General features: G+C 37.6%; 3 protein-coding genes and 1 pseudogene across 3 annotated transcripts; 1 reads left to right on the top strand and 3 right to left on the bottom strand.

Moving 5' to 3' along the window:
- Positions 1-459: 459 nt before the first annotated feature.
- LOC148914238 (uncharacterized) lies at positions 460-1,383 on the top strand. Its single transcript, XM_089043795.1, has 2 exons — positions 460-977; positions 1,117-1,383. Exons 1-2 carry the CDS (start codon positions 658-660, stop codon positions 1,172-1,174), a joined length of 378 nt encoding a protein of 125 aa, XP_088899921.1. The 5' UTR covers positions 460-657; the 3' UTR covers positions 1,175-1,383.
- A 1,937-nt stretch (positions 1,384-3,320) lies between these two features.
- LOC148914237 (uncharacterized) lies at positions 3,321-7,892 on the bottom strand (annotated as a pseudogene).
- Positions 7,893-8,044: 152 nt separating this feature from the next.
- LOC103326361 (organic cation/carnitine transporter 4) lies at positions 8,045-12,911 on the bottom strand. Its single transcript, XM_008228577.3, is given in 3 exon segments — positions 8,045-9,361; positions 12,203-12,570; positions 12,572-12,911. Coding segments are annotated over 3 exon segments (1,632 nt in total). The 5' UTR covers positions 12,643-12,911; the 3' UTR covers positions 8,045-8,168.
- A 965-nt stretch (positions 12,912-13,876) lies between these two features.
- LOC103326365 ((-)-alpha-pinene synthase-like) lies at positions 13,877-14,838 on the bottom strand. Its single transcript, XM_089043796.1, has 3 exons — positions 14,722-14,838; positions 14,552-14,630; positions 13,877-14,316 (listed from the first exon to the last, which is right to left on the bottom strand). The coding sequence occupies exons 1-3, from the start codon at positions 14,836-14,838 to the stop codon at positions 13,877-13,879; spliced, it is 636 nt and encodes a 211-aa protein (XP_088899922.1).
- Positions 14,839-25,523: the final 10,685 nt, after the last annotated feature.

Here is a 25,523-nt window from a genome sequence, read left to right as displayed (position 1 = left end):
AAAAAGGAAAATATTATGCTTACCACATCAACTATATGCCACATTTTTAATACCATCTAAGTTGCTAAGGTGGACATCCAACTCATTAAAATTAGATTAGATTAGATTATAATTTTTTTTAGTACAAGCGATTAGGAAAGCAATATGTTTTTTTAGTAAAAATTAGATTATATCAGTTTGTCAACACATCCAACCTTTTTTTTAAAAAAAAAAAACTTTATTTTATAATTATAAATTAAAATAAGAATTTATATGGATCGCAATCATTTAGCTCAATACGTCCTCTTTCCACAATCTTTTATCAAAAACAAATCCTGTGGCCCCAACTATTTTCTTCAAATTTTATTTTCCCACCAGGGTTTTATTTTATGAATTAAATAAACTAATCCCAATTAAAATGGCTAATCTTTCGCAGTTGATCCAAAGTTAACCCAACACATTATAAAAACCCCCGCGCTCTCCCACCAAAACCAGAGGAGAGAGTCAGGAAACAAAGTCCACTCCTCAACCTCATCTCTCCACCCTCTCAAACAGAAACCCCCTCAACCAAAATGAAACTCAGGCTGTGGCACAAACTGTAAATAACCCCAGTTCCAAGCCCCCTCTCTTTTGCACAATTCCCTAGTTAAAGCACACATCGTCGTAGATAACCGCGACATGAAGTTCTTGTTGGAGTTCGTGTCTTGCTGCGGGATCGCACGTCCGGCAACAACAGGCGAGCAGGCTCCTCTCTCCGAAGAGACCAGCTCGCTTGTGCCTCGCCGAATGCACCGGCGCAGGAAGCGGGGAAGGCCCGGGAACTCGGGCTCCACGTCACCAAATTCGGTAGAGTGGAGGCCGTCGCTCACCTCGATTTCCGAGGACAACGTTGTTGCGATGGTGGTGGATCGGACGGCTGAGGTTGAGCGAGCCGTGAAGAGGAAGAGCGGCCAGAGTCGGACGATAGCTCAGGTCCGCAGCCACGGCGAGGATTACGGGTACGTAAATAGTAAAAAAGTAAAACTGTCCGTTGCTTTGCCATTTAACGAAACGACAACGCAAGGTCCAGAACTTGTATTTGGTGGTAGGTGTATGTTATGGCTAATGATGTTAATTTTTTTGGGGTGGAATTTTCAGGCGAGCTTCACTTACGACGGCGATTCCGGCGTTCTCTCCGACGCCGTTTATGTTTTGATGGGATTAAATTAACAGTCAGCTATTGTTGATGCTCGAAATTGGGTGAGAGAGAGAGAGAGAGAGATAGAGTGTTGGTGTGTGTATATGAAGTTTTAGGAAAATAACAATTAAGTACATGTTGAAAGTTTCTTGTATTGTGTACCCTCATACTCAATTAGTGCAATTGTATATTTCCCACCATTGTTATTAAGTTTTCATTTTCTCTCCTTTCTTTTGTTGAAGAAAAAAATGACATGGTGAAGAAAGAAATTGTTACAATTACAATTACAATAATCCATGAATTTAAATTAGCTCAGTGATGTATTTCTTACCGAGATTGAAAGAGGTCTCACTTTCGAATCTAGTTATAGCCAAAATAAAACAAAACAAAAAAAGAGTTCACCCGCACGATACAAAACTCAAATCTTGAAAATCCAAACCAATGTCCTAATTTTTCTGAACAAGGTGAGTCTTTGAGTTTGGTTGGTTATGTGTCAATAGATATCAATTTCTTTCAAGACATTGAGCTCATCAAAAGTTTTTAATTTTATAAAGCGAGACATAAGTCTTGAGGCCTACGCCTTTCGAAACTCTGTATCACCTTAATCAGAACAAAATTATGGGTCATTAAATTAAGGGGGTTTCACTAAAACACCCAAAATGGGAGTTGAAATTATAAAAAAACCCAAGCACTATTTAAGCATATAAACACACCCAAAACCCATCATTACACACACTCAAAACCCATTTATAAACACACCCAAAAAGTTGACTTTGGGGTTGATTTTGGGTGTGTTTCTATGTTTAAATAGTGTTTGGGTTTTTTTTATAAATACATGTCTATGATTGGGTTTATTTATAAATTTGTATTAAATTAATAGTACAAAAACAACACTGTGGATCTTGGAGCCAAGATTCTAAAATCCAAAAGCAATGATCTTAAGCCCACTCAACTAACCCATATTCTTTTATATATAAAAAACCCTCATTTTTATTAAACATATTGGAGTAAGACCAAACAGAATAATGAAAAAAAAGAACAGGGGACCCATAAAATGTTAGAGAACGAAAATTTTGGAAGTTGTGTGTTCTTTTCTTGGGGTTAAATAAAAATCCATCCTACATTGTAAAAAACGCTGTTTTGTTCAAGAACAAATATACGTTTCTAAGAAAAACGGTTCATGTCATCAAAGACGGCATCACGCACACCAAAATAGTAACACTACTGGGTTTTGATGTTTGATTATTTCTATACTTTTGCAGGAAAAGAAAGAAGAGATGCCAATAAACAAATATTTTTTTGGTTCTTTGGGTTGGTCCAACCAAGCTTGTGTATACTTGGTATACTGTTGGATGCTCATGACACGAGCACTGGTTTTTATAACGTAGAAACTAGCTACAAAGTCTGCAGTGTTAGAGCAGGATCTTCATTTGGCCCGCAAGATTATAAGCAGTATCGTTCGTAGATCATCGAATGAATCTGTTCCTCAACCGCAACATAGTCCTAGTCTAGTCATTTACTTACCTATTTCTTCGTTGCTTTTATTTAGGTTTATATATGTTGCAAATGGAGAGCATTATTTGTTGTTTCATTGGGCTTAATTAGTTACACTTTCTCTTGACTTGAAGCTTGGAAGGATTCAAACGCCAACTGGATTGGGAGAGTCAAGCCCAATAATAATAGTTTATATAATTGTCAACTCCTAATGGCACTGGCAAGAGGCAAAAGCTGGGTCATATCCAACTCAGCCCAATGCAGACATATTTGGTCTAACAAAGTCATGGAAGTTGAGGTATCTCTCTCTCTCTCTCTCTCTCTCTCTCTCTCCACGATAATCTAAATTATAAAGGAAAGGAGAGTACAAACTAGTAAGGTGGCATGTGGATTCTTAAAATAGTTTTCCACTTAGTTAGACCCAAGGTGACTTGAGATCTCTCTTCTTATTATTATGTTGGGAGTGGGGTTAAATCCAAGCCATCGTCCATTAAACAGTTGACGATTATATGGCAGGTTTGGCCTTTTTGGGAGAGAAGCAAATTGCAATTAAAAATGAAAAACAATATGTGGTGTTGTTTTTGTTAATCTTAGGATAATTTTCCCTAATTCTCAACTTTCTCTTTAAAATGGGATTATTTGAGGGGTGTGTGAAGAATTAAGAACAGAGTAAAAGAAAGGTTGGAATTGTATATTTCATTCATGCTTGTACAGTGAGAATACCACTGTTTATATACACTTGAAAAGAATAATCTGGAATAGAATTGGTTACAAAGAATATGGAGATGATGACAGGTGTAGGATGGATATATGACTAGTAAGTTCCTTCTCTTCTAGAATATTGCTGAGCTGGAGATTGTATGCATTGGATTTGCTGTGTATTTGCACCTATGATTGTGTACTCTGTTTATCATCCCCCCGCAAGCTCATAGTGGGTAACCCAGTGATGAGCTTGTCGCTGAGAGTGTGAAAACGATCAATTGAAAGGCCTTTGGTAAGGATGTCGGCTAGTTGAGAGTGCGAAGGAACATGAAGAATGGAAATGGCCTTGGCAATGACCAAATCCCGAATGAAGTGATAGTCAACTTCAATGTGTTTCATTCGGGCGAGGAAAATAGGATTGGCAGCAAGAGCAATGGCGCTAATATTGTCACACAAGAGCAATGGTGGGGAGGGCAAAGAGATGTGCAATTCTCTCAAAAGTGTGCATAGCCAGAGAACTTCAGCAATGGTTGTGGCTAGGGCTCTATATTCGGCTTCTATCGAAGAATGAGCAACTGTTTGCTGCTTTTTGGAGGACCAAGATATTAGATTATTGCCAAGAAAGATGCAAAACCCAGTTGTTGAGCGACGATTGTCAGGACAACCTGCCCAGTCGGCATCACAATAAGCTGTGAGTTGAGAAGAACCTTTGCTGAGATGAATGCCATAAGTGGGGTTGGATTTGAGATAACGAAGAATTCTTTTGACGGCTGTGAGGTGAAATGTAGTAGGAGCATGAAGGTATTGGCAAACTTGGTTGACAGCATAAGTGATGTCTGGCCGAGTCCATGTCAAGTATTGGAGGGCACCTACAATGGATCGGTAAGCGGTGGGACGGACAATAGAGAACCTGTTTGGGAGTCTAATTTGGAGATGGTGGCTGGAGATGGGGATGGTTTGGCATCAATCATGTCAGTCTTTTTGAGGAGATCAACGTGTATTTTGTTTGGCTAAGAAAAAGCCCTGACAAATCACGGTGCACTTCTAAGCCCAAGAAGTAGTGGAGGGGTCCCAAATCCTTGATTGCAAATTGTTGTGAGTTGGGAAATAAGAGAGGTGCAGTAGTTGGAGTCACTGCCAGTGATGACAATGTCATCAACATAAACAAGTAGAAAAGTGGCAGAGGTATCGATTTTGATAAACAAAGATGTATCGGCAGTGGATGTCTTGAAGCCCAAGGAGAGAAGAGCATCTTGTAGTTCCTCATACCAAGCACGAGGAGCCTGTTTAAGGCCATACAAGGAACGATGCAAGACAAACATAGTGGGGATAGGAAGGATCTGCAAAACCTGGAGGCTGCATCATAAACACCTGTTCTTGAAGATGCCCATGGAGAAATGCATTGGACACATCAAGTTGGGAGATTGGCCAATTGTTCTGGACAACCAATGACAGTAGAATCCGAATGGTTGTCGGTTTGGCAACGGGGCTGAAGGTTTCAGAATAGTCAATGCCCTGAAGTTGGTTAAATCCCTTGGCGACAAGCCGAGCTTTATAGCGCTCAATGGATCCATCAGCATGCTGTTTGATCCGGAAGACCCATTTACAACCAACGAGGTTGTGAGCATTACTAGGAGGGACAAGGGACCACGTTTTTGTTAGAATCTGAGCGGCAATTTCATCTTGCATGGCCTGTAGCCATTTGGGGTCTTGGGCTGCCTGTTTGTATGTAGAAGGGATTTTGGGAGAGGAGGAAGTGGTAAGGTAAGCCTGCGGAAATGGATGACGGGTGAGAAAGGTTTTGGCTTGGTGATACCGGATTTGGATCGAGTTTGCATGGGATGTGTGTTGGAAGGAGGGGGCGGAGGAGCGGGAAGAGGTGGAGGTGAGGGTGGGATTGGGGCTGAGGTTGAGGATATTGGAGACCGAGGTGGGGAATGAGGTTGGGTAGAAGCGGGGCAAGGGGTTGGGGAGTTAAAAGTAGATTGGGGAGGAGGAATGAGAAGATATGGAGATGAGGAGGAGGTAGAAGCACTGGAAGTTTGTAGGGAAGGCGTGGCTCGAGTGAAGGGAAAATGATGTTTGTCAAATACCACATAGCGAGAAACATATACGGCGAGAACTACGATCAAGGCATCGACAGCCTTTTGATGGACACCATAGCCAATGAAGATCACGAGGTTTGCTGCGAAATTCGAGCTTGTGAGAGGAATACGGACGGAGCCGAGGATAGCAAGCACGACCATACGCTTTGAGAAATTGGTAGTCGAGTGCAGTTGAGCAGTTTCTGCAATGGACTTGTTTTCTGCAAGGAAAGTGAAGGCAATCGATTGATTAGATATACGGATGTCTGAGCAATTTCAACCCAATATTTGATTGGCAGATGAGACTGCGCAAATAGGGTGCGAGTAAGCTCAATTATATGTCGGTGTTTACGTTCGGACATGCCGTTTTGTTCAGGGGTATGAGGGCATGTAAGTTGCTGAATGATGCCATGAGAGGCTAGAAATTGTCGAAAGTGTGTGCTAGTGAACTCACCACCGTTATCACACCGGACTGTCTTAATTTTCATATTAAATTGATTTTCAACCAGAGACTTAAACTGCTGAAAAACCGGAAAGACATTAGTTTTAGTGTGAAGGGGATAAAGCCAAGTAAATCTTGAGAAATCATCTATGAAAATGATGTAAAATCGATATCCAGATACTGAGAGGAGAACAGGGGAAGGCCCCCAAACATCGGTGTGTATTAATTCTAAAGGAGAGGAAGTAGTGGTGCTAGATGTGCTAAAAGGTAACTTGGAACTTCTGCCTAATTGACAGTCTTGACAAATAGATGGATGGTGAAGAGCGGTGGAGAGGAAGGCGATAGTGAGAGATGATGTGTTGAGCGGTGACGGAGGAGGTGGCCCGAGCGCTTGTGCCACAGAGGAAGAGGAAGCCTTGGCGAGAATAGCAGGTGGAGACTTGGGAAAAATTGAGAGGTTGATAGGATATAGATGGCCATCGGTGGGGCCACGATAGAGAAGGCGTCCCGAGGCTAGATCCTTCACAAGACATTCAAAAGGAGTGAACATTAGTATGCAGTGGTTATCACAAACAAAGCGATGCACAGATAACAGATTTTGAGTAATCGAGGACATGTAAAATATTGTTCAATTTAAAGAGGAAGAAGAAGCAGGTGTGGAGGAACCGATGTGGCAATCGGTAAACCTTCACCACTGCGAGGACTTTGTCATTGCCTTGATAGGGGCTGGTGAGAGAGATTGTGAAGGTCGGGAGTGACATGGTTGGTTGCACGATATCTGCATACAGAGGGGCTGGAGGGGAGGAGAGTGGGTGGATCATGGCGGTGAAGCGGCAGGAGGGAGCGGCCTTGATAGGCGAGTTGGAGCGATGGCGACATTCGATGGCGGTGTGGTTGGGTTTGTTGCAAATTTGACATCTGATTTTAGGGGTTTGACTGAAGCGATTGTGGGATGAGTGGGAAAAGGTATTGGGCTGAGAGAGGTAAGGTGGAGTAGATGGGGTGGGTAGGAGAGGTGGGTTGGACGTGTATTTGGGAGGATTTGGGCCGGGAGAAGGGCGGGAAGAGATGGGCCTGAAATGAACAGAGGTATGAAAGGCCTGAAAAGGGGCAGATGAGTTAGAAATGGGATTTAGGGTGTCACGTTGTAAAATTTCAATCTCTTCACTAATCAGGAGACCATGAAGAGCATCAGGGTCGATGGGGTCAGAGCGGACTCTGATCGAAGTACCAAAAGAGTCATACTCAGGTGGGAGGCCACGAAGAATGTGAGCAATAAGGTCAAGATCGGCAAGGGGAGCCCCGGCGGCTGCTAGACCGTCGGCAAGAGCCTTGATTTTTTCAAGATAGAGCATCATCGGGTCAGATCCCTTTTCAGGGTTTGGAGCTGACCCTTAAGCTGAAGGATATGGGAGCGAGTGATGGCAGAGAAGCGTTTCTCGAGGTTGTCCCAGAGAGATTTGGCGGAGGAGCAACCGACTGTATAAGGGAGAACAGACTCAGAGATGGCAGCGTGGAGCCAAATTTTGCAGGTACGATCTCTGGCAACCCATGTAGGATAAGCGGGATTAGATTCAAGGGTAGAAAGAAATTGGGGTGGGCATTGGTCAGAACCATCAAGAAGGCCATAGAGGTCAGCATTCTGCAGAATGGGAGTGAAGAGGGATTTCCAGAGAAGATAGTTATCTCTGTTGAGTTTGACAGGGATGAGAGTGGCGATGTGGTGGGAGGGAATGACAGAAGCCGAAAAAGGAGAGAGAGAAGAAGAGGAGGAAGAAGAGGAAGGAAGAGGTAGAGAGTCAGAGGAGGCCATAGGATAGTACCGTAGGGTTTTAGGCGGCTGATACCATGTGAAGAATTAAGAACAGAGTAAAAGAAAGGTTGGAATTGTATATTTCATTCATGCTTGTACAGTGAGAATACCACTGTTTATATACACTTGAAAAGAATAATCTGGAATAGAATTGGTTACAAAGAATATGGAGATGATGACAGGTGTAGGATGGATATATGACTAGTAAGTTCCTTCTCTTCTAGAATATTGCTGAGCTGGAGATTGTATGCATTGGATTTGCTGTGTATTTGCACCTATGATTGACTACTCTGTTTATCAGGGTGGTCATGCATGATTGGCTCCTGATTGCAAACGATCAACAATACATAACATACTCAAGAATATCAAAGCTATATATTTTTATATCATGTGAAGCTAACAAACTTATTCTAATCAAGTAGTTTAGATTTAGAAAAATTGAAGCAGAAAAAAAATGCAGAAACACGACACTAATTATTAACTCACACTTCTGCAAGCACCCTCCCCATCCTCCATCCCAGCCATAGTGTCATACAAAGGCTTATTAAGTGTCTCAGGCAAGTAAAACGCAAACACACCTCCGGCAATCCCACACACCGCAAACACCGCAAACGGAAAACCCCCGCCCAAAACCACCACAAACGGCGACAGGATTGCCCCCATTTGTGCCGCCTGCGTGGCACAGCCAAGCGCGGCATTCCTCACAACCGTGGGGAACAACTCCGTCGTATAAATAAACAACAAGTTGTAAGTCCCGGCCATCCCAAAAATCCCCAAAATCCCACACACCATCTTAACCACCTTCCACACCCCAGCATTCCCCACAAAGCTCCCAGCAAAACAAAACACCCCACTAAACCACAACGTCCCGATCGCCAAGGGCTTCCTTCCGTACTTGTCAAGCAATATTGCCGTGATCGTGAAAGCTGGCATTTCCGCCACGGCGTTGAGCAGAACGTTGATGTAGAGGTTGGTTTCAAGGTTGACGACGTTCAAGCTCAGCCCATAGTACACGACGGAGCATAAGAAATTTATGGCCACGGCTAGAAATAACCTCATTCGAGTCATTGGTAGCTTGACGACATCAATTAGAGAACCACTTATTGCGTCTTTGCTGTCCAAAAGTTCCTTGTAAGTTTGATCTTCCTCGTTTGTTGTAGGACTATCGTTGTTTGCGTCTTCATCTAGGGTTAGGACAACTCCCTCAGGAAGGTGTTTGTTATTGGACTTGGCAATGGCGCGCATTAGATTCATGGCTTCTGTTATTCGACCTCGTACGAGGTACCACCTTGGTGACTCAGAGACAAATGGGAGGACGGCGAGCAAGAAGAGCAGGGATGGGATGGAGGAGGCAATGTAGAGTTCGCGCCATTGTGGGAAAATGTAGGCTATGCCGGAGAGGATTGCGATCCCGGTTGAGAAGAAGTAGAATGTGGACATTCCTGCTGTGCCCCTCTTTGTGGGGCCCACTGGCTCGGTGGCAAGGACAAAGGCGCAGAGGCCTACTCCGCCCGTGCTGAAGCCGGTAAGGAGGCGGAGGAGGACATAGATCCAGTAGTTTGGGGAGAAAGCTGTTAGGCAACCGAAAATGGTGTTCATGATGCATACAACGGTTAGGGAGCCTTTTCTTCCTAGGAATGAGTCTGAAAGGTGGCCAAAAATTCCCGCACCTGGAATCAGTGTGTGACAAATGTTAGTAGCCAGTTGAAATATAACACGGAAGGCATAGTTTCAGATATCAATCTACAATATTTGATACATTGTTATTATTTAATAACGTCGATAAAATTAATACTAATAATATATCAACTATTGTAAATTAGTAATCTCTATAACAAGCTAATTAATAGCTAAGGAATATAAATATTAGAACCACGAATAGCATTACACAATCAAATTTAATGAAAGGAGAAAAAAAAAAAAAAAAACTTTGAGGACGATGTTACATACTGGGCTGGGAAAATGATAAATGACATGTTGCAATGATCCGGCACCAAATCGCATTCTGTACGAATTTTGATGCTAATTTTGTGTATGATTCAGTGCTCACTAGTCTCTTTCGTGGGGCTATAATTAAAACCATGATCGCGACTGCTATGATATTATCTGTGGTATAACATTCAAAATCTTCATCTACCATTCTTGAAGAACTCAGAGGTTCACGACTCATGGTCAGCTGACCAATTGCCTGTTCAGGGATAATTGTGACACTTAATGTCCACCTACAACTATGGCCAGTTATTTGGGCACACCTGCAAGTAAAAGGAGAGGGCTGCTATATGCTACATGTTAAGTCCTAATGCATGTAGTTAGGCTACTGCATGCATGTTTGTCTCTAAATATTTAAAAAAAGAAAAAAGAAAATTGAAGACCTTTGTACTTTACCTTTTAAAAGTAGAATCGATAGTTTAAACTACGGGTTAGAAACTTCGAACACATGCAATTAAGATGTCGTGAGATTGAACTTGAGATTTTTGATTTACAAGTCAAGACCCTTTCAACTGAGGGGCTCCTTGACTTCTTTTCTTTTTCTTATTTGGATAATAGAAGTTTGTAAGTGAGTAACATTTTACGTTCTCTTTTCAGCAGTGCAGCTTTTGCTTTTGGAAGACTCGAGAACACAAAGTGTCAAAAGGAAAAAGAGAAAGTTAAAGATAATTTTAATTTTAGTATTTTAGTGAAAAAGCCTGGAATTGGTCCTAGACAATTGAGTTCACTTTCGAAAAGAATGGGACCACCTCCAATCTTTTTCACTCTTATTTCCTTTCCCTCTTCCTTTATGGTACCATCACTGGGATCAGGAATATATGCATATATATATTCGTGCACAAAAACAGAAAAAAAAAGAAAAAAAAAAGAAAGAAAACAAAAGAAAATAAATATTTGTGCAAAAAAACAGAAGAAAATAAACATAAGAAAGTTTCCCTTGTTTGTTTGGATATATTTATAACCTAACTGATGTACTTCATGTTCGATATGCAGAAGACCACGTGAGAGGCTCAGGCCTGTTAGTATCTTTTCCAAAAGCATCCGCATATTTTGACTTGATTCACGCTTAATTCATTTCAGTTCAGTTCTCTCCAAAGTCGAGAAAGATGTATTATTATGAATTTTTATTCAACGATATTTTGTAGATGAACACGGGGCATATCGGATTCAAGTGATATTTTACAGAGATAATTGTTGAATGAATATCTATAAAATAGATTGTTCAGATTAATAAAAGACAATACGAAATGAACTTTATAAAGATATCAAATAAACTTATTTGAGTATGAATTGAAATTCTCAGTATATATCTTTGTTTTAATATTACACTTTTGTTCGCAACTATTATTTTTATATATTTTGCTGCTCTCATTACGAAGAAAGAGACAAAACTACTAGCCGCCACTGATAATGATAACAATATAGAAGCCTTTTAAAAACACTTTAGTAATCTCATGGCATCCTATCCATAAGGAAATGAGTCCAAGTTTATGGCCTAAATACGAGATGGTCTATTTTCCATCTTTAACTTTTTTAAAAAGTACTAAAAAGTTTACACCAGAATTATGCTCTGTTTATTTATGTGGTTGGCTTCTAGTGAGTCGTGTTCAATGTTTTTTGGGAGACTTTGGAAAAACCCAAAGGAGAGAGAAATTTTGTAAAAGAAAGAAATGAATAATTTCTTATTTAGTTTTGAATTTCTAAGAAATCGTTCTGACTTGCGTGTCTTTGATTTGAAAGTTGAGAGGTTTTCTGTCTTTTAAAAAAGCTTTTTTTCAAAAGTGAAAATTTTTATGGTTAAAACCTAAATTTACTATGTTTTTTTTATGTTGCTTCATTGAAATTCCCTCTTTTATTGAAAAAGAAAAAAAAAAGAAAAGTACTAAAAAAAACTTTCTAAATAACTCGTTTGCAACCAACAATAGCATCCTATATACATATAACATGATGCACATATTTGCTTATATTTTCACTAGTAAGATAAATAATTACTGGTTCTATTTTTCTGTTTTTAATTTAATCATTGACATACGAGACGTCTACATTCCGGCAATGAAAAAAAAATTATTTGTACCATTTTTACTCAACATAACCTAATATATTTTGAAATACAAGGCTCATTATTATATTCTTTTATAGTAAAATGTGATCAATAAATACGACGTCGCTCGCATATTTTATATATATTCGCATCTATAACAGGCGCACATAAAATTAATGTATATCATATTTGTATGCTCGTGATCTTTGCACATTTTGGTCAAAGCACATGTAACATCTTATCATCGACAAATTCGCTATCAAACAAGTTGGTTCCAAAACGTAATTAAATTTTGGCACTCGTTTCAAGTTTATCTTATTTGTTGTTTAATGTCCGTCGTGATCGATCTAATTTAAATTTAATTATTAATGTGGCCGATTATTTTGCATGATCAATATGAAATCGGTTGATTTTCGGAACAACAAAAACAAACAGATAAATGAGAGAGAGAGAGAGAGAGAGAGAGAGTAGGACAACTGACCAATCATACAGCCACCGAAGAACAAGGCCTGAGCCAACCCAACCTTATACTTCTCCTCACAAACCAACCCCCATTCAGCAACGGTCGAGCTCCCTAGACCGCCGGTCCACTCCCAAGAACCGGGCTCGAGCCCACAAACGGTCCTGGCCGTCACATCGCAGGCAGAGCCAGCTGCTCCACCCAAGCACCTCCAATCCGGTTCACGATCCGCAAAAATCATGACCATGGTGTGGAAGGCCTCCAGAGCCCAGGCCAAGCTGGTCAGCACAAAGTGCCTCATTTGCCACGGGCCAAACTGCCCGCAGTATTTTTGGAGCATGTCGTCGATGCACAGCTTCTCTGATTCGCGCTCTTCGGTGGGTTTTCTCGTCGGAGAGAAGAGGTTTCCGGAGCTCGGGGCTCCGGTCATTCGAATCAGATGATGACAAGGTGGCCGGCATGTTAAGTGGCTAAATTTCTCTTGTAGGAGTTGGTGGCGATGGGTGCGATGGCGGCGTTTTTTATCATGTGAAAGTTGAATATACGCTAACTTGCTAAGCCTTTTTATATGTGTAAAAACCATGTATGGGGGAAAACAGATACATGCTTGTGCTTTACCTCGTCATTAGGAGCGTGATACCTTTGGCTTGACACGTGGAGGGCATTCCAGCCCTTGATTTGTTGGACTATGGTTTTTGATTGAGATGGGTTTTGTAGGGTGGGGTCTTTGAAAGAAGGGAGCTTGCGTAGATTATGGAATGTTCTGGGGATCTTTTTTCTTGGCACTAACCCACTTTTCATGGAGATAGTTATTTTCAGCAACGAGTGTTTTGTGTTGTGTAAATCAAAAGATTTGAAGGACAAATGGTGGTGGGTATGTGTGGGTCGTAAACTCCTAGCCCAAAAGAGAGAACGAGAAAGTTGGATACAAAATTTTAAAAAATAAAATAAAAGAAAGAAAAACAGAAAAAGAAAAGGGTTTACTTTAAGCTTTCTCTTGGGATTCTTCCACGGACCTGAAATAATCATTCTTTTTGTGAATCAGTTTGTAGCATATGAAAAATAATTGATCGAAACGGGACAAAAAAAAAAAAAACTTATGTACACATTTCACACTGCTATTAGCAGAAATGTAAAACTCCTATTTACATGATAAGGAACGAAGTATTTCCTTTCTTCCACCATCTGTTATGTTCCCTACTCTTTTTTCGTTCGAAATTTCATACATTTTGGTGAGATATTTGTTATCTTGGGTTACAGCTTAAAGATGTCTTAAATTGTAATACATCTATGCATCGAAAGGCCTTTTTGATGGGAGAGCATGCCAAGAAGGCAGGGATGGACTGGGCCTTTTGGTAGTGGGCTATGGTTGATATTACAGAAGGCCTTTTTTTTTATAAAAAAAACTAGGCTTTTTTTTGGTCTGAAAAAAAAAAAAAAACTAGGCTAGAAATGAATTATTGCTATAGAAAAAACTAGGCCTTCTTTTCATTTTTGGTGGTATCAACTAGGCTATAGCCCAGTCGAGCTCTTTTTAATTTTTTTTGGTGGTTTCTTAATTTTACATTAAGATATATTAAATATTGCTCTTATGTTTGCAAAGCAAAGTGTCTTTCAGCAGTACACTTGCTGAAATTTTCTATTTTGCTAAGGATACATTTACTTGAAGAAATTAAAAGAAATATGCTGGCCGATTCAATACAGTGCACTGAGCTCATTTTTGTGCAAAGACTGAACAAGATTGAAATCTAACTTCGCAAGTTTCAACAAAGCTTCATTGTGTGAAGCTTCATCTTGGTAGATTGACATGTAACGCCTGGCACATACCCTCTCTAGATCTTTTCGCAAGGGTCTCTCCAAGGCTTGAGTGATTTGTTCTGCATGTTCGTAGCTTACATGAGCTTTTGCAGCAGAGTCAAGGTGAGTGGTGGTGAAAGCAAGAGCTTCATCTAGTATTTCTTCTCCCTGTATGCCTAGATGCCCGGCTTCATAAAGGCTTAGCATCCCCGGAACATCGACAATTAAGCATTCCTTGAAGCTGCCATTTTCGTCTTTGAACTTGTTGAACACATCTGCTTGATTATCATAAAAATGAACAGGCATTAGTTGGCCAAAATCAGTCACATTACACTCCACTACATGATAATTTGTTGATTAACTTACCACATGAAACCTTATATCCATGTGTTGTCTTAGTAGCCGGAAACCAAGAGCAACGTTGTATAGATCTCCATCATCACTAAAGTCATGGTCATGAAATGCAGCATGCATACGCTCCAACGCTTCTTCCTTCAATTTCACTTTCAAAATGGTATGACAAACCAAGGCGTTGGATTGCATCAATCAACTTGAGCTGATGTGAAAAGTCACCTGCACTAGTTGTGAATACTTGCCTCCTCACTACTTCTCTCAGCTCCTCAACTTCTTCATGGTTCTGGGCATTTGTTATCTGCGGCCAGCAATTAATTAAATAAGAAAAACACTTGTGATTTTTTTTTTGGAGAAAAATAAACATGAATATATAATTTGCATGAGATTACAATGTCTTGGGAATCATAGTTCATAAACCGATCTCCCCAAATGCTTGGTGGGAAATTTGCCGTCCGACGAATAATTTCGGGCTTAGATTGGGCTGCTGCACAAACTTGGATAGACATGTTTTGCTGTTTTTCCTTTGGTAGATAAAAATCAGACGGCACTTATTAGTACTGTTTTCTATACGCTTCGAGCTTTGCTACGAAACTATGAAACACATTGATGGTAGACTCATGTATATATAGGTAAGGGTTGGGATATAAGATTATTGCAAAGCAAGAATAGAATCGTGAATAGCAGAAGATAGATTCATATAAACCATATAATAATTTTCAAAGCAATAATTTCCACGGCTAGGGGCCCTCCTTTTTCTGAGTGCGGGGATACATATTATCTTTTGGGAGCTTCAGTAATATACCCAAAACATGACTTTAATTATAAAAAAAATCATAAATGGAATGCACTTTAGAAACATAATCAAAAACCATTTACTACATACGAAATTAGTATTGAAGTTCCTATAAATTACATCTTTGCCATTTATTAATTTAAAACAAGCCCATCCAAGATTAAAAAAAAAAAAAAAAAAATCCAAACTTCAAAAATAAAATAAAAAATCACCAAAACCAAGGGCCTGTCCCCATGACCCTTCATTCTCCATCAAACCTCCGCAAACCATGTTATAGAAGTACATTGTTAATACCATGTCATAAAAGTACATTGTTAATACCATGTCATAAAATACATTATTAATACCATGTCATAAAAGTATATTGTTAATAACATATCAGAGAAATACATTGTTAATACTATATCATAAAAGTACATTGGTAATACCACGTCATAGAAGTACATTGTTAATACAATTTCATAGAAAAAAATATTATTAATATAAGATATATTTAGTCATATACCCATTCTTAACACTAAAACTATAAATAAACCCTACTCCATTTAGTTTTTATAAACATACTCAAAAAAAGCCCAAAAATGATAGTTGGACCTATTAAATTTAATTTTAATTATTAAATTACTTTGATGCCTTATTGAGTGTTTTGGGTTTTTTTGTGAGGTTTTGGGGTTGGATTTGTTTTAAAAAATCAATGACAGTTTTGTAATTTAAAGGAAGTTAAAAGCCTTTTTGTTATGTTATAAATGAGCTTTGGGTGTGTTTCTAAAGTCCATTTCATATATGGTTTTTTTATTTAAAATTTTATAATTTGGACTCCTATATTGGATATAATAGTGAATCTCCCTTAATATAATTTCATAGAAAAATATTTTTAATACCATTTCATACAAAAAAACTCAAACATACCCAAAAAAGCCTAGCAAGACATCCGATATACTTTGCAACCACCTCTAATTGTCCATAGTTTCACTAGATATAATTGCAAAGGCAAAAGGAAATACCTCTACAAGAAAAAAAAAGTACACTATTAATGCTATGTCACAGAAGTACATTGTTAATATTATGTCATAGAACTATCTTCCTAGTAAAAATCACATTTTGCATATTATAAACTTCAAGTGCACAACTATATATAGAGCAAAATATAGAGCATGCTTTGTTATTGAAAATCTGTTAATACTATGTCATAGAAGTACACTATTAATACTATGTCATATAAATCAACTCAGTTGCAGGGTGTGAACAGTATAACAACTATTCATACCACTTATTGGAAGTTAACAACTGTTCATACCACTTACAAATAACAAATTGTATACTACAAATCAACTTACCAGCTTGTTGCAATTTACATGAGTCATATATTAGATCCACAACCACCCAAAAAGCCAAAATTGACTTTTAAGGTGGCCGGCATGTTAAGTGGCTAAATTTCTCTTGTAGGAGTTGGTGGCGATGGCGGCGTTTTTATCATGTGAAAGTTGAATATACGCTAACTTGCTAAGCCTTTTTATATGTGTAAAAAGCATGTATGGGGGAAAACACATACATGCTTGTGCTTTAGCTCGTCATTAGGAGCGTGGTACCTTTGGCTTGACATGCGGAGGGCATTCCAGCCCTTGACTTGTTGGACTATGGTTTTTGATTGAAATGGGTTTTGTAGGGTGGGGTCTTTGAAAGAAGGGAGATTGCGTAGATTATGGAATGTTCTTGGGATCTTTTTTCTTGGCGCTAACCCACTTTTCATGGAGATAGTTATTTTCAGTGACAAATGGTGGTGGGTATGTGTGGGTCGTAAACTCCTAGCCCAAAAGAGAGAACGAGAATGCTGGATAAAAAATTTTTAAAAAGAAAATAAAAGAAAGAAAAACAGAAAAAGAAAAAGGTTTACTTTAAGCTTTCTCTTGGGATTCTTCCACGGACCTGAAATAATCATTTTTCCTGTGAATCACAATTTGACACATATGAAAAATAATTGATCAAAAAAAAAAAAAAAAAACTTATATACACATTTCACACTGCTATTAGTAGAAATATAGGAGCTTCTACTTACATAATAAGGAATGAAGTATTTCCTTTCTTCCACCATCTGTTATGTTCCCTACTCTTTTTTCATTCGAAATTTCATACATTTTGGTGAGATATTCGTTATCTTGGGTTACAGCTTAAAGGTGTCTTAAATTGTAATACATTTATGCATTGAAAGGCCTTTTTGATGGGAGAGCCTGCCAAGAAGGAGGGGATGGACTGGGCCTTTTTGGTAGTGGGCTATAGTTGATATTACAGAAGGCCTTTTTTCTAAAACTAGGCCATAGAAATGAATTTTGCAAACAGTTCTTCTTAATTTTTTGGTGGTATAAACTAGGCTATAACCCAGTCGAGCTCTTTTTAATATTTTTTTTTTGGTTTGAAATTTATTGCCTGAAGATAGAGCTGGCATTTTCTATCGAGAAACCGCAAAACCACAAAAATCAATTGTATTTTCACAAAGGAACCGGCATGTCAGGAAAATCGACCGCAAATTGTGGTTTTTTTGTCGATGTGATTCTGCATATCTAAAGATTGCGGTATACCACAATATAATTTTAATAATTATTAAAATAAATATTTATAAATATTTGAGATTGAAATTGCAATTACAATTTTACATTAAGATATATTAAATATTGCTCTTATGTTTGCAAAGCAAAGTGTTTTTCAGCAGTACACTTGCTGAAATTTTCTTTTTTTTAGCTAAGGATACATTTACTTGAAGAAATTAAAAGAAATATGTTGGCCGATTCAATACAGTGCAGTACTTGTCTATGTTCTTTTTTTTGTTGATAGAAAGTTTTGTAATGTTTTTTTGTTTGTTTGTTGAGAAAATGGATTTCATTAACATATCAAGATTACAATACAAGATGTGGCAGCGTGCACATAAGATGGCCTCATTAAAATCTTTGAGGAAAATCCAAAGGGATAAAACCTCAGAGGAGGAAAGAGAACCACACACGCCATAGACTATATAGAGGAGTCATACAAAACTAAAACTGGCAGGACGATTATCATAGGGACAGTCCCATATATAATCATAAGGGTGGCACATCAAATCAAAAAGCAAGATCCTCTTGACTAAGACCATAATGTGCAATACGATTGGCAACCCCATTAGTAGTCCGGAGAACATAGTGAACAAAATAAAGATGGCACAGAAGCAGAATATGACGAACATCCTCCACTGACAGGACCCGCCCAATTTCTTGGAAACAGGACGGACCTTGCCTAATTACGACATCACCCGATACGGGCCCACTTACTAAAGTGAGACTTTCTACCAAAATTTGTGAGTCTCCCCAAATTGAACATTTCCCAAACTTCAACCTGCTCAAAATTTACAGATTAATAAACCCAACCAGTAGCATGCATTAAAAGCAGTTAAACAATTTACAACAAAGGCCTCCGGCCTCACAATTTAAACCCTAAGCGGGTAATATAGAGCATATCTAAGAAATTCAAATACAACATAAACAAAGTTCCACTGGAAAAGAAAGATGAAGGAGTCCCTACAAAGACTCAAGGTTCGGAAGCACCCGATCCGGCTCGATCATGAGCTCATCCTCTTGGGGGGCGCAAAATAGAAAATTGTGAGTGGATAAAAATAAAGTTCAGTTCAAATAAATCAACGTAATATAACCCCACCGTTAGAAAATCATGCAAGAATTCCAAATGCATCTTAAAATCGTCATAAGCAAGTATATGAACATATACTAAAATAATACCGGATACCAAGTCCGAAATCCGTGAACAACACTTCACAAACCCACCATTCAAAACTTAAAAGTCCCGAAAGATTAAGCTCTCGAAAACTTACCCACTGGCACGACCGGCGAGGAAGTATCTTTACTGAGAAACAAGAACGAATGAATATTCATATGTATAAATATGTATAATAATATATAATATAATAATAATAACATATCTATATAATTATAACCAACATTTAGTTGTACCGGGGAAACAATCCAACCGGGGGATTGTTTGACTAGTCAACATGGCAGAGCCATTCCTCAATTCACCATGTGACTAGGGAACGAGCCTTCCAACTGGTGGACTAACTCTCAGCCAGCACGTACAGCCGAGATACTCAAAGCTTGTACGCCTGAAAAACCAGTCCTAGGCGCGCAGACTACTCCAAATCCAGGGTCTACAACAACATCCCCCCAAGTGATTATATTAGAACACAATTTGCAACGTGATCATTTCAGCACACCATTTGTGAAACGTGATTACACTAGCATATTTCCCAAAAATCTACGTTGTTTGCCAAATTAGAAACACAAGGGTACTTAAAGCTACATGTGCAACATATGTGTTTAGTGTTGTAAACAAATCATTGCAGCAGAATCCTCAATAATGCTATGGATATCTATTAATGCATATATGTATACCTTCATTGAAAATTTCACAGTTCAAGGGACACAATAGAAGAAAAAACCTAAATAAAAACAAAAACAAATCTAATCATGAGTCACGTTATCCCCTTAAAAGATCAATATGTCTTGTCAATAATTGTCTCCTTCAAGAGGTAATATTAAAAACAAATTTGATCATGAGGCACACTATCCCCTTAAAGAGACAATATGTCTTGCCACCGGCCTAATCTTAATCTGGAACTGAAAATTGACATAGGAACAGGATACAACAAGGAAAAATCTTGGAAGAATTGATTTTATAAAAATTACAACAGACAAGTTAATTGAATCAGTTCAAATAAGAAACTTGACAGCTAAAAACAAGTCAAAATGGTACAAAACACTTGTCACTCAGATTGATTCCACAAATTGACTAAAGAAAGACAAATAAATCAAAGGAAATAAACAAGCCCAAAAGTTATTGCGAAAAATGCATGCATATTACATAATATGAACAACTATTGAAAGCAACGTATCTGAATCTAGATAGCTCTAAAATTATTGTTTAGATATCTCAAGGTAAGCCATTTGAGTATATCCATTAAATACAAAAGGATCGAGTCTGGTTAAACCAAGTTGTTGTAATAAGACATGAGTATCTTGGATGAGTCCCAATTATAGAAGGGTGGGATCTTTTTATGGGATTTGGTATTTATATCACCAACTCAAAAGTCTTACACAATACATCATTTAACGAAATACCTCAAAATCGGTAAGTTTTTTTAATACCACCGTACTTTTTTTTTTTTATCTTTTAAAAGTCCTAATTAAATACCACTAGACTGGGATTGATGATTTAAAAATTCTAATTAAATACCAATAGATTTTTTTTTTATTACTTGTGCAACATTGTATTGAAATGTTATATGGCTAAACAAATTTAAAATGTTATGTTTCAGAAATGAATTTTAGAGCACTTCTACCCATTTGCCATGGCAAAGGGCAAGAGAAAGGCAAGAGTTGTTACTATTCACATTAATAGTGGCAGCCATTGCATAAGGTTGTGGTGTTTCCACCCATTGCCATGGCAACCACTATTCACATAAGATATGAGGAGAGGAATTTGTAAAGAGTTTTGGTGTAGCAAGTGAAGAATACGACTAAGTATTTATTTTAAAAAAATCTGAAATTTTGTGTAGATTTTTTTAAAAAATTTTGGTTGCTGACGTCATCCCTAATGTCAACAAACCCAGGCTAAGCACAGGCTGGTTTTGCACGAGGGTGGCTTAGTTTCAGGTGGGCCCAGTGCCCGCAGCTTTACTGGAAGGCAATTTGGGGCTTGAGCCCCTTCTTGCCCTGTCAAGGGCAATCTGCTGGAACTGCTCTTATAAACGGTAGTTTAGATTTACATTCTAACACATAATTAGTCAGTACCTACAAAATTAACAATTGTTGTGAGACTGCCTATCAAATTAACAATAGAGCATTATCATGCATAAACATGGCGTCCATGGAAGAATCCCTATTGTGGAGGCTCATTACCCAGTGTCATTTGTACGGAATTACTACCTCGGTTGGACATTTTCATATAAGCTCTACTTCTTACTGCATAACTGCAGTTGCATCTAATACTTTTAAAAGTTAATATTATTTCTGATTAGGATATTGATGATCATCGATATCATCATAAAATTCAAAATTATTTATTTTTCTTTTGGATAATAATATTATGTTTCTAAAGCTTCAACTAACACTGACATCAAACAATATTAATCGTTCCTGCATAAATTAGTGACTAAACACTTCTAGGTATCTTGCAATTACCAGATAAGGAGTTAGTAATCATGTAGGGAAATTGCTTAACAGAATCCAATTGCTTTCTCTTCAATTTGTATCTTATGGCTGGCGATTGCAATTTATACATACAAGGTAAAAGGCCCCATTTAGGTTATTCATCTAGAGTTTTCAAAATGTACGACCGGCCCTGAATAATAGACAACAATAGAGGAGATTAGTTTTCATAACAGAGTGATTAGGGGTGGGCACGGTATGGTACGGTTTGGTATTGAGCCCGTACCGCTACCGATACTGGAAATTTGAATCGGTATGGTACGGTACGGTATTATGGTTTGCCAAAATTAGTACCGTACCATACCGTGCCAAATCGGTATCGATACGGTATCGGTACCATTTCGGTACCAAAATGATACAACTAAAAAATGAACTAATTCAATATTCAACACCAAAATAAGTGATGCCTAAGTTACAAATTCAAAGATTCAACATATTCAAAATCCATCAACATTTTCAATATTCAATATCCATTAACATATTCAATATCCAAATCCTAATCAACATATTCAATATCCATCAACATATTCAATATCTAAATCAACCAAATCAATATTTATCCATCAACATATTTATCAAATCCAAATGGTTAAAACTCATGCATTATGGCTTACAAACCAAAAGAGTTAAACTTATGCCTTATGGCTTACAAAAATACAAACACAATCCAAACATAAATGACAAAAGCATTTGAGAAATTGAAAGGCAAGCGAGAGATAGAGAGCGAGAGAATGAAAAAAAAAAATTTATATTTCAATAGAGTACTATTCGGTGCAGTACAGTATTGACGGTATCAAAATCTTGATACGCTACCATACCATACTCGATTGGTGCAGTGCGGTGCGGTACGAATATCTATCGGTACCAAATGAAGCGGTATGAAATCGGTGCGGTGCACGGTGCGCTTAGGGTACGGTTTCGGTATTTCGGTTTAAGATACCCACCCCTAAGAGTGATGTTATTAGAATTGAGAGAGAGTACACGCGTGACTTGGTGTATATAGGATATAGGACTATAGGCTTTTGACCATAGTACTATAGGCTATTGGCCTTTTTTGTCTTATAGCTCTTGCCTACTTAGTGGGTTCATAAGACCCGATATTGACCTTCTAGTGAGTTTATAGGACAACAATCTAATTGGCCCTTAATAGCTCGTAGCTTGTTGCTTGTTTGCTTATAGAGGACCAATTTGGCATTGCTTCACTTTTAAAAAAGGTTGTTTCTGCTATGCTTTGAAAATAAAGTAAAGCAGCTCCATATTTGGGAAACAATATTTTTAAAAGTGTTGTTAGTACAAAAAGCAATGTCAAAATCGTTTGATAAATTTTAATATAAAACTGTTGTAAATGTGAACAATGACTAAAATAGACATGATGTTGAAAGTATTATGGGCTAATCATGTGGTGGTGGTGGTGGCGATGGTGAAAGAGATGGTGGTTATGGTAGTGGTGGTGGTGGGGATGGCAGTTGTGGAGGTGGAGGTTGAGGAGGAGGTGGTGGTGGTGGTGGTGCCAGCATGGTGGTATAGAGTTAGGGTAAACGACTAGTAATTCAGGCCTAGTCAATCAACCTGCTTTGATATCGAGGAGGCTATAATGAGGAGTTTAAAGTGAGGAGGCTTTTTGAGGAGGTTAATCTTACCATCAACAAATGTAAAGAAATCATGGGACTTAAACATTTTAAATGTTTTGATGGTGGGATTGGCCTCCTCAAATAGCCTTCTCACTTTAAACTCCTTATTGTAGCCTCTCCCGCTATGATATTATGTTAAATTTCAGAGAGGCGGGCTATCGGCCTGTTACTAGCAATACCGATATTGTCCCTAAGTTGATCACCTACAAAGCCTAGTAGATATGGGGTTTTGTCACAAAAAGGTCTCGGTGATATTAGTTGTGGAACCACTCATTATATAGGATATTTATTTTGTCAAATTTCCAATGTGGTGGGACTTTAGATTCTTCAACAGTTTAATATGCAATTCAATTAATAAACATATATGTACTTATCATTGATCCTACGAGGAGAAACTCTATAACCATGTAATTCAATTAAATTCAATATGGCTAGCTATTATTTTTTGGGTTTGTTTATAGAAACTAATTGGTGTAGGGTTTATCTATATCATTAGTGCTAAGAATGGGTATATGACTAAATATCTCTATAGATTTTTGGTTCTTTTCTCCAAATTTGTCAACCAATTTATTGTTTGAGTTCATGGAGATTTGCGATTTTGTTGTAGGTGGTGAATACACATAAGACAATTGTCAGATTAATTGATTAGGACTTTGTGTTTTGATTAATTGATTGGAGTTTTGTGTTTTGATTAATGAATTAAGAATGAAAGTAGTATCGTTTAATTTTTTTGGTGTTCTTTTCATATGAAACAAATTTCGTAACTTTTATATCGTGACTCCAAAACTCAACAATCCTGGATATGCCATTGGAACCATTATTTCTTTTGTTGAAAGGGAGAAGTTATAGTGTAGTGGGATAATAGATATTTGTTGTAGCTAGAAAACATTAATTACTATTTTTTGCTTTTTAACATTTAGTACCACAAAAAATCTATGTTGTTTGCCAAATTAGAAACACAATTTAAAGATACATGTGTAACATGTGTTTACTGTTGTAAACAAATCATTGCAGCAGAATCCTCAATAATGCTATGGATATCTACTAAAGCATATATGTATACCTTCATTGAAAATCTCACAGTTCAAGGGACACAATAGAAGAAAAAACCTAAATAAAAACAAAAACAAATCTAATCATGAGTCACGTTATTCCTTTAAAAGGGCAATATGTCTTGTCAATGATTGTCTCCTTCAAGAGGCAATAGTAAAAACAAATCTGATCATGAGGCACGCTGTCCCCTTAAAGAGACAATATGTCATGCCAATGGCCTAATCTTAATCTGGAACTGAAAACTGACATAGGAACATGATACAAGAAGGAAAAATCTTGAATTAATTGAATTCATAAAAATTACAACAGAGAAGTTAATTGAATCAGTTCAAATAAGAAACTGGACAGCTGAAAACAAGTCAAAATGGTACAAAACACTTGTCACTCAGATTGATTCCACAAATTGACTAAAGAAAGACAAATAAATCAAAGGAAATAAACAAGCCCAAAAGTTATTGCTAAAAATGCATGCATATTGGATAATATGAACAACTATTGAAAGCAACGTATCTGAATCTAGATAGCTCTAAAATTATTGTTTAGATATCTCAAGGTAAGCCATTTAAGTATATCCATTAAATACAAAAGGATCGAGTCTGATTAAACCAAGCCGTTGTAATAAGACATGAGTATCTTGGATGGGGTCCCAATTAGAAGGGTGAGTTTTTTGTTTTTGTTTTTGTTGTTGTTGTTGTGGGATTTGGTATTTATATCACCCACTCAAAAGTCTCACACAATACATCATTTAACAAAATATCTCAAAATCGGTAAGTTTTTTGGTAACACCGTACTTATTTTTTATCTTTTAAAAGTCCTAATTGAATACCACTAGACTAGGATTGATTATTTAAAAATTCTAATTGAATACCAATATTTTTTTTTTATTACTTAAAAATCCTGACTAGATTGTAATTACATGATTTTAATGTAATAGATTTCAGCGTGACTTGTAATTACATGATTTTTCTTATGATTTTAATAGATTGTAATTACAAGATTTTACTTATAATTTTAATTCACGTAGGACTTTTTTGTATTCTCCAAAGTAGATTTGGCCGAAGTGTGAATTGGATTCGGGTTAGCCATCTTCCATCCATTAGTTAAAGGGCACTAAGCCTTAAAGAAACAGAAAGTTGAAGTTACACCAATCTTAGCTCAAATTATCATTACTATGTGTCATGTAGGGATTTCTTTAAATCATCATTTTCTAGAGCTAAAACCATAGCGGTCCCAAAATTCAAATGTAACTGTCATTAATTGAATAGATAACTGTCACTAAACTTAATAAGCGCCACCAAAACGAGCCACACACTTATCCTGCAACCGTACCGAAAATCATCATTGCATGGTAAAATAAAAACCAAATAGTATGTGGTCCACTTCAAATGCAAAGGTTTTGATATAAATGTTTTTGGGTATGAACACGTTTTGATATATCACACCTACATAATTTCAAATAAACTTAATTA

This window comes from Prunus mume, unplaced genomic scaffold (genome assembly GCF_029339155.1).
Source record: "Prunus mume cultivar Tortuosa unplaced genomic scaffold, ASM2933915v1 scaffold29, whole genome shotgun sequence".
NCBI lineage: Eukaryota > Viridiplantae > Streptophyta > Magnoliopsida > Rosales > Rosaceae > Prunus > Prunus mume.
This window is presented reverse-complemented; position numbering and strand designations above follow the sequence as displayed.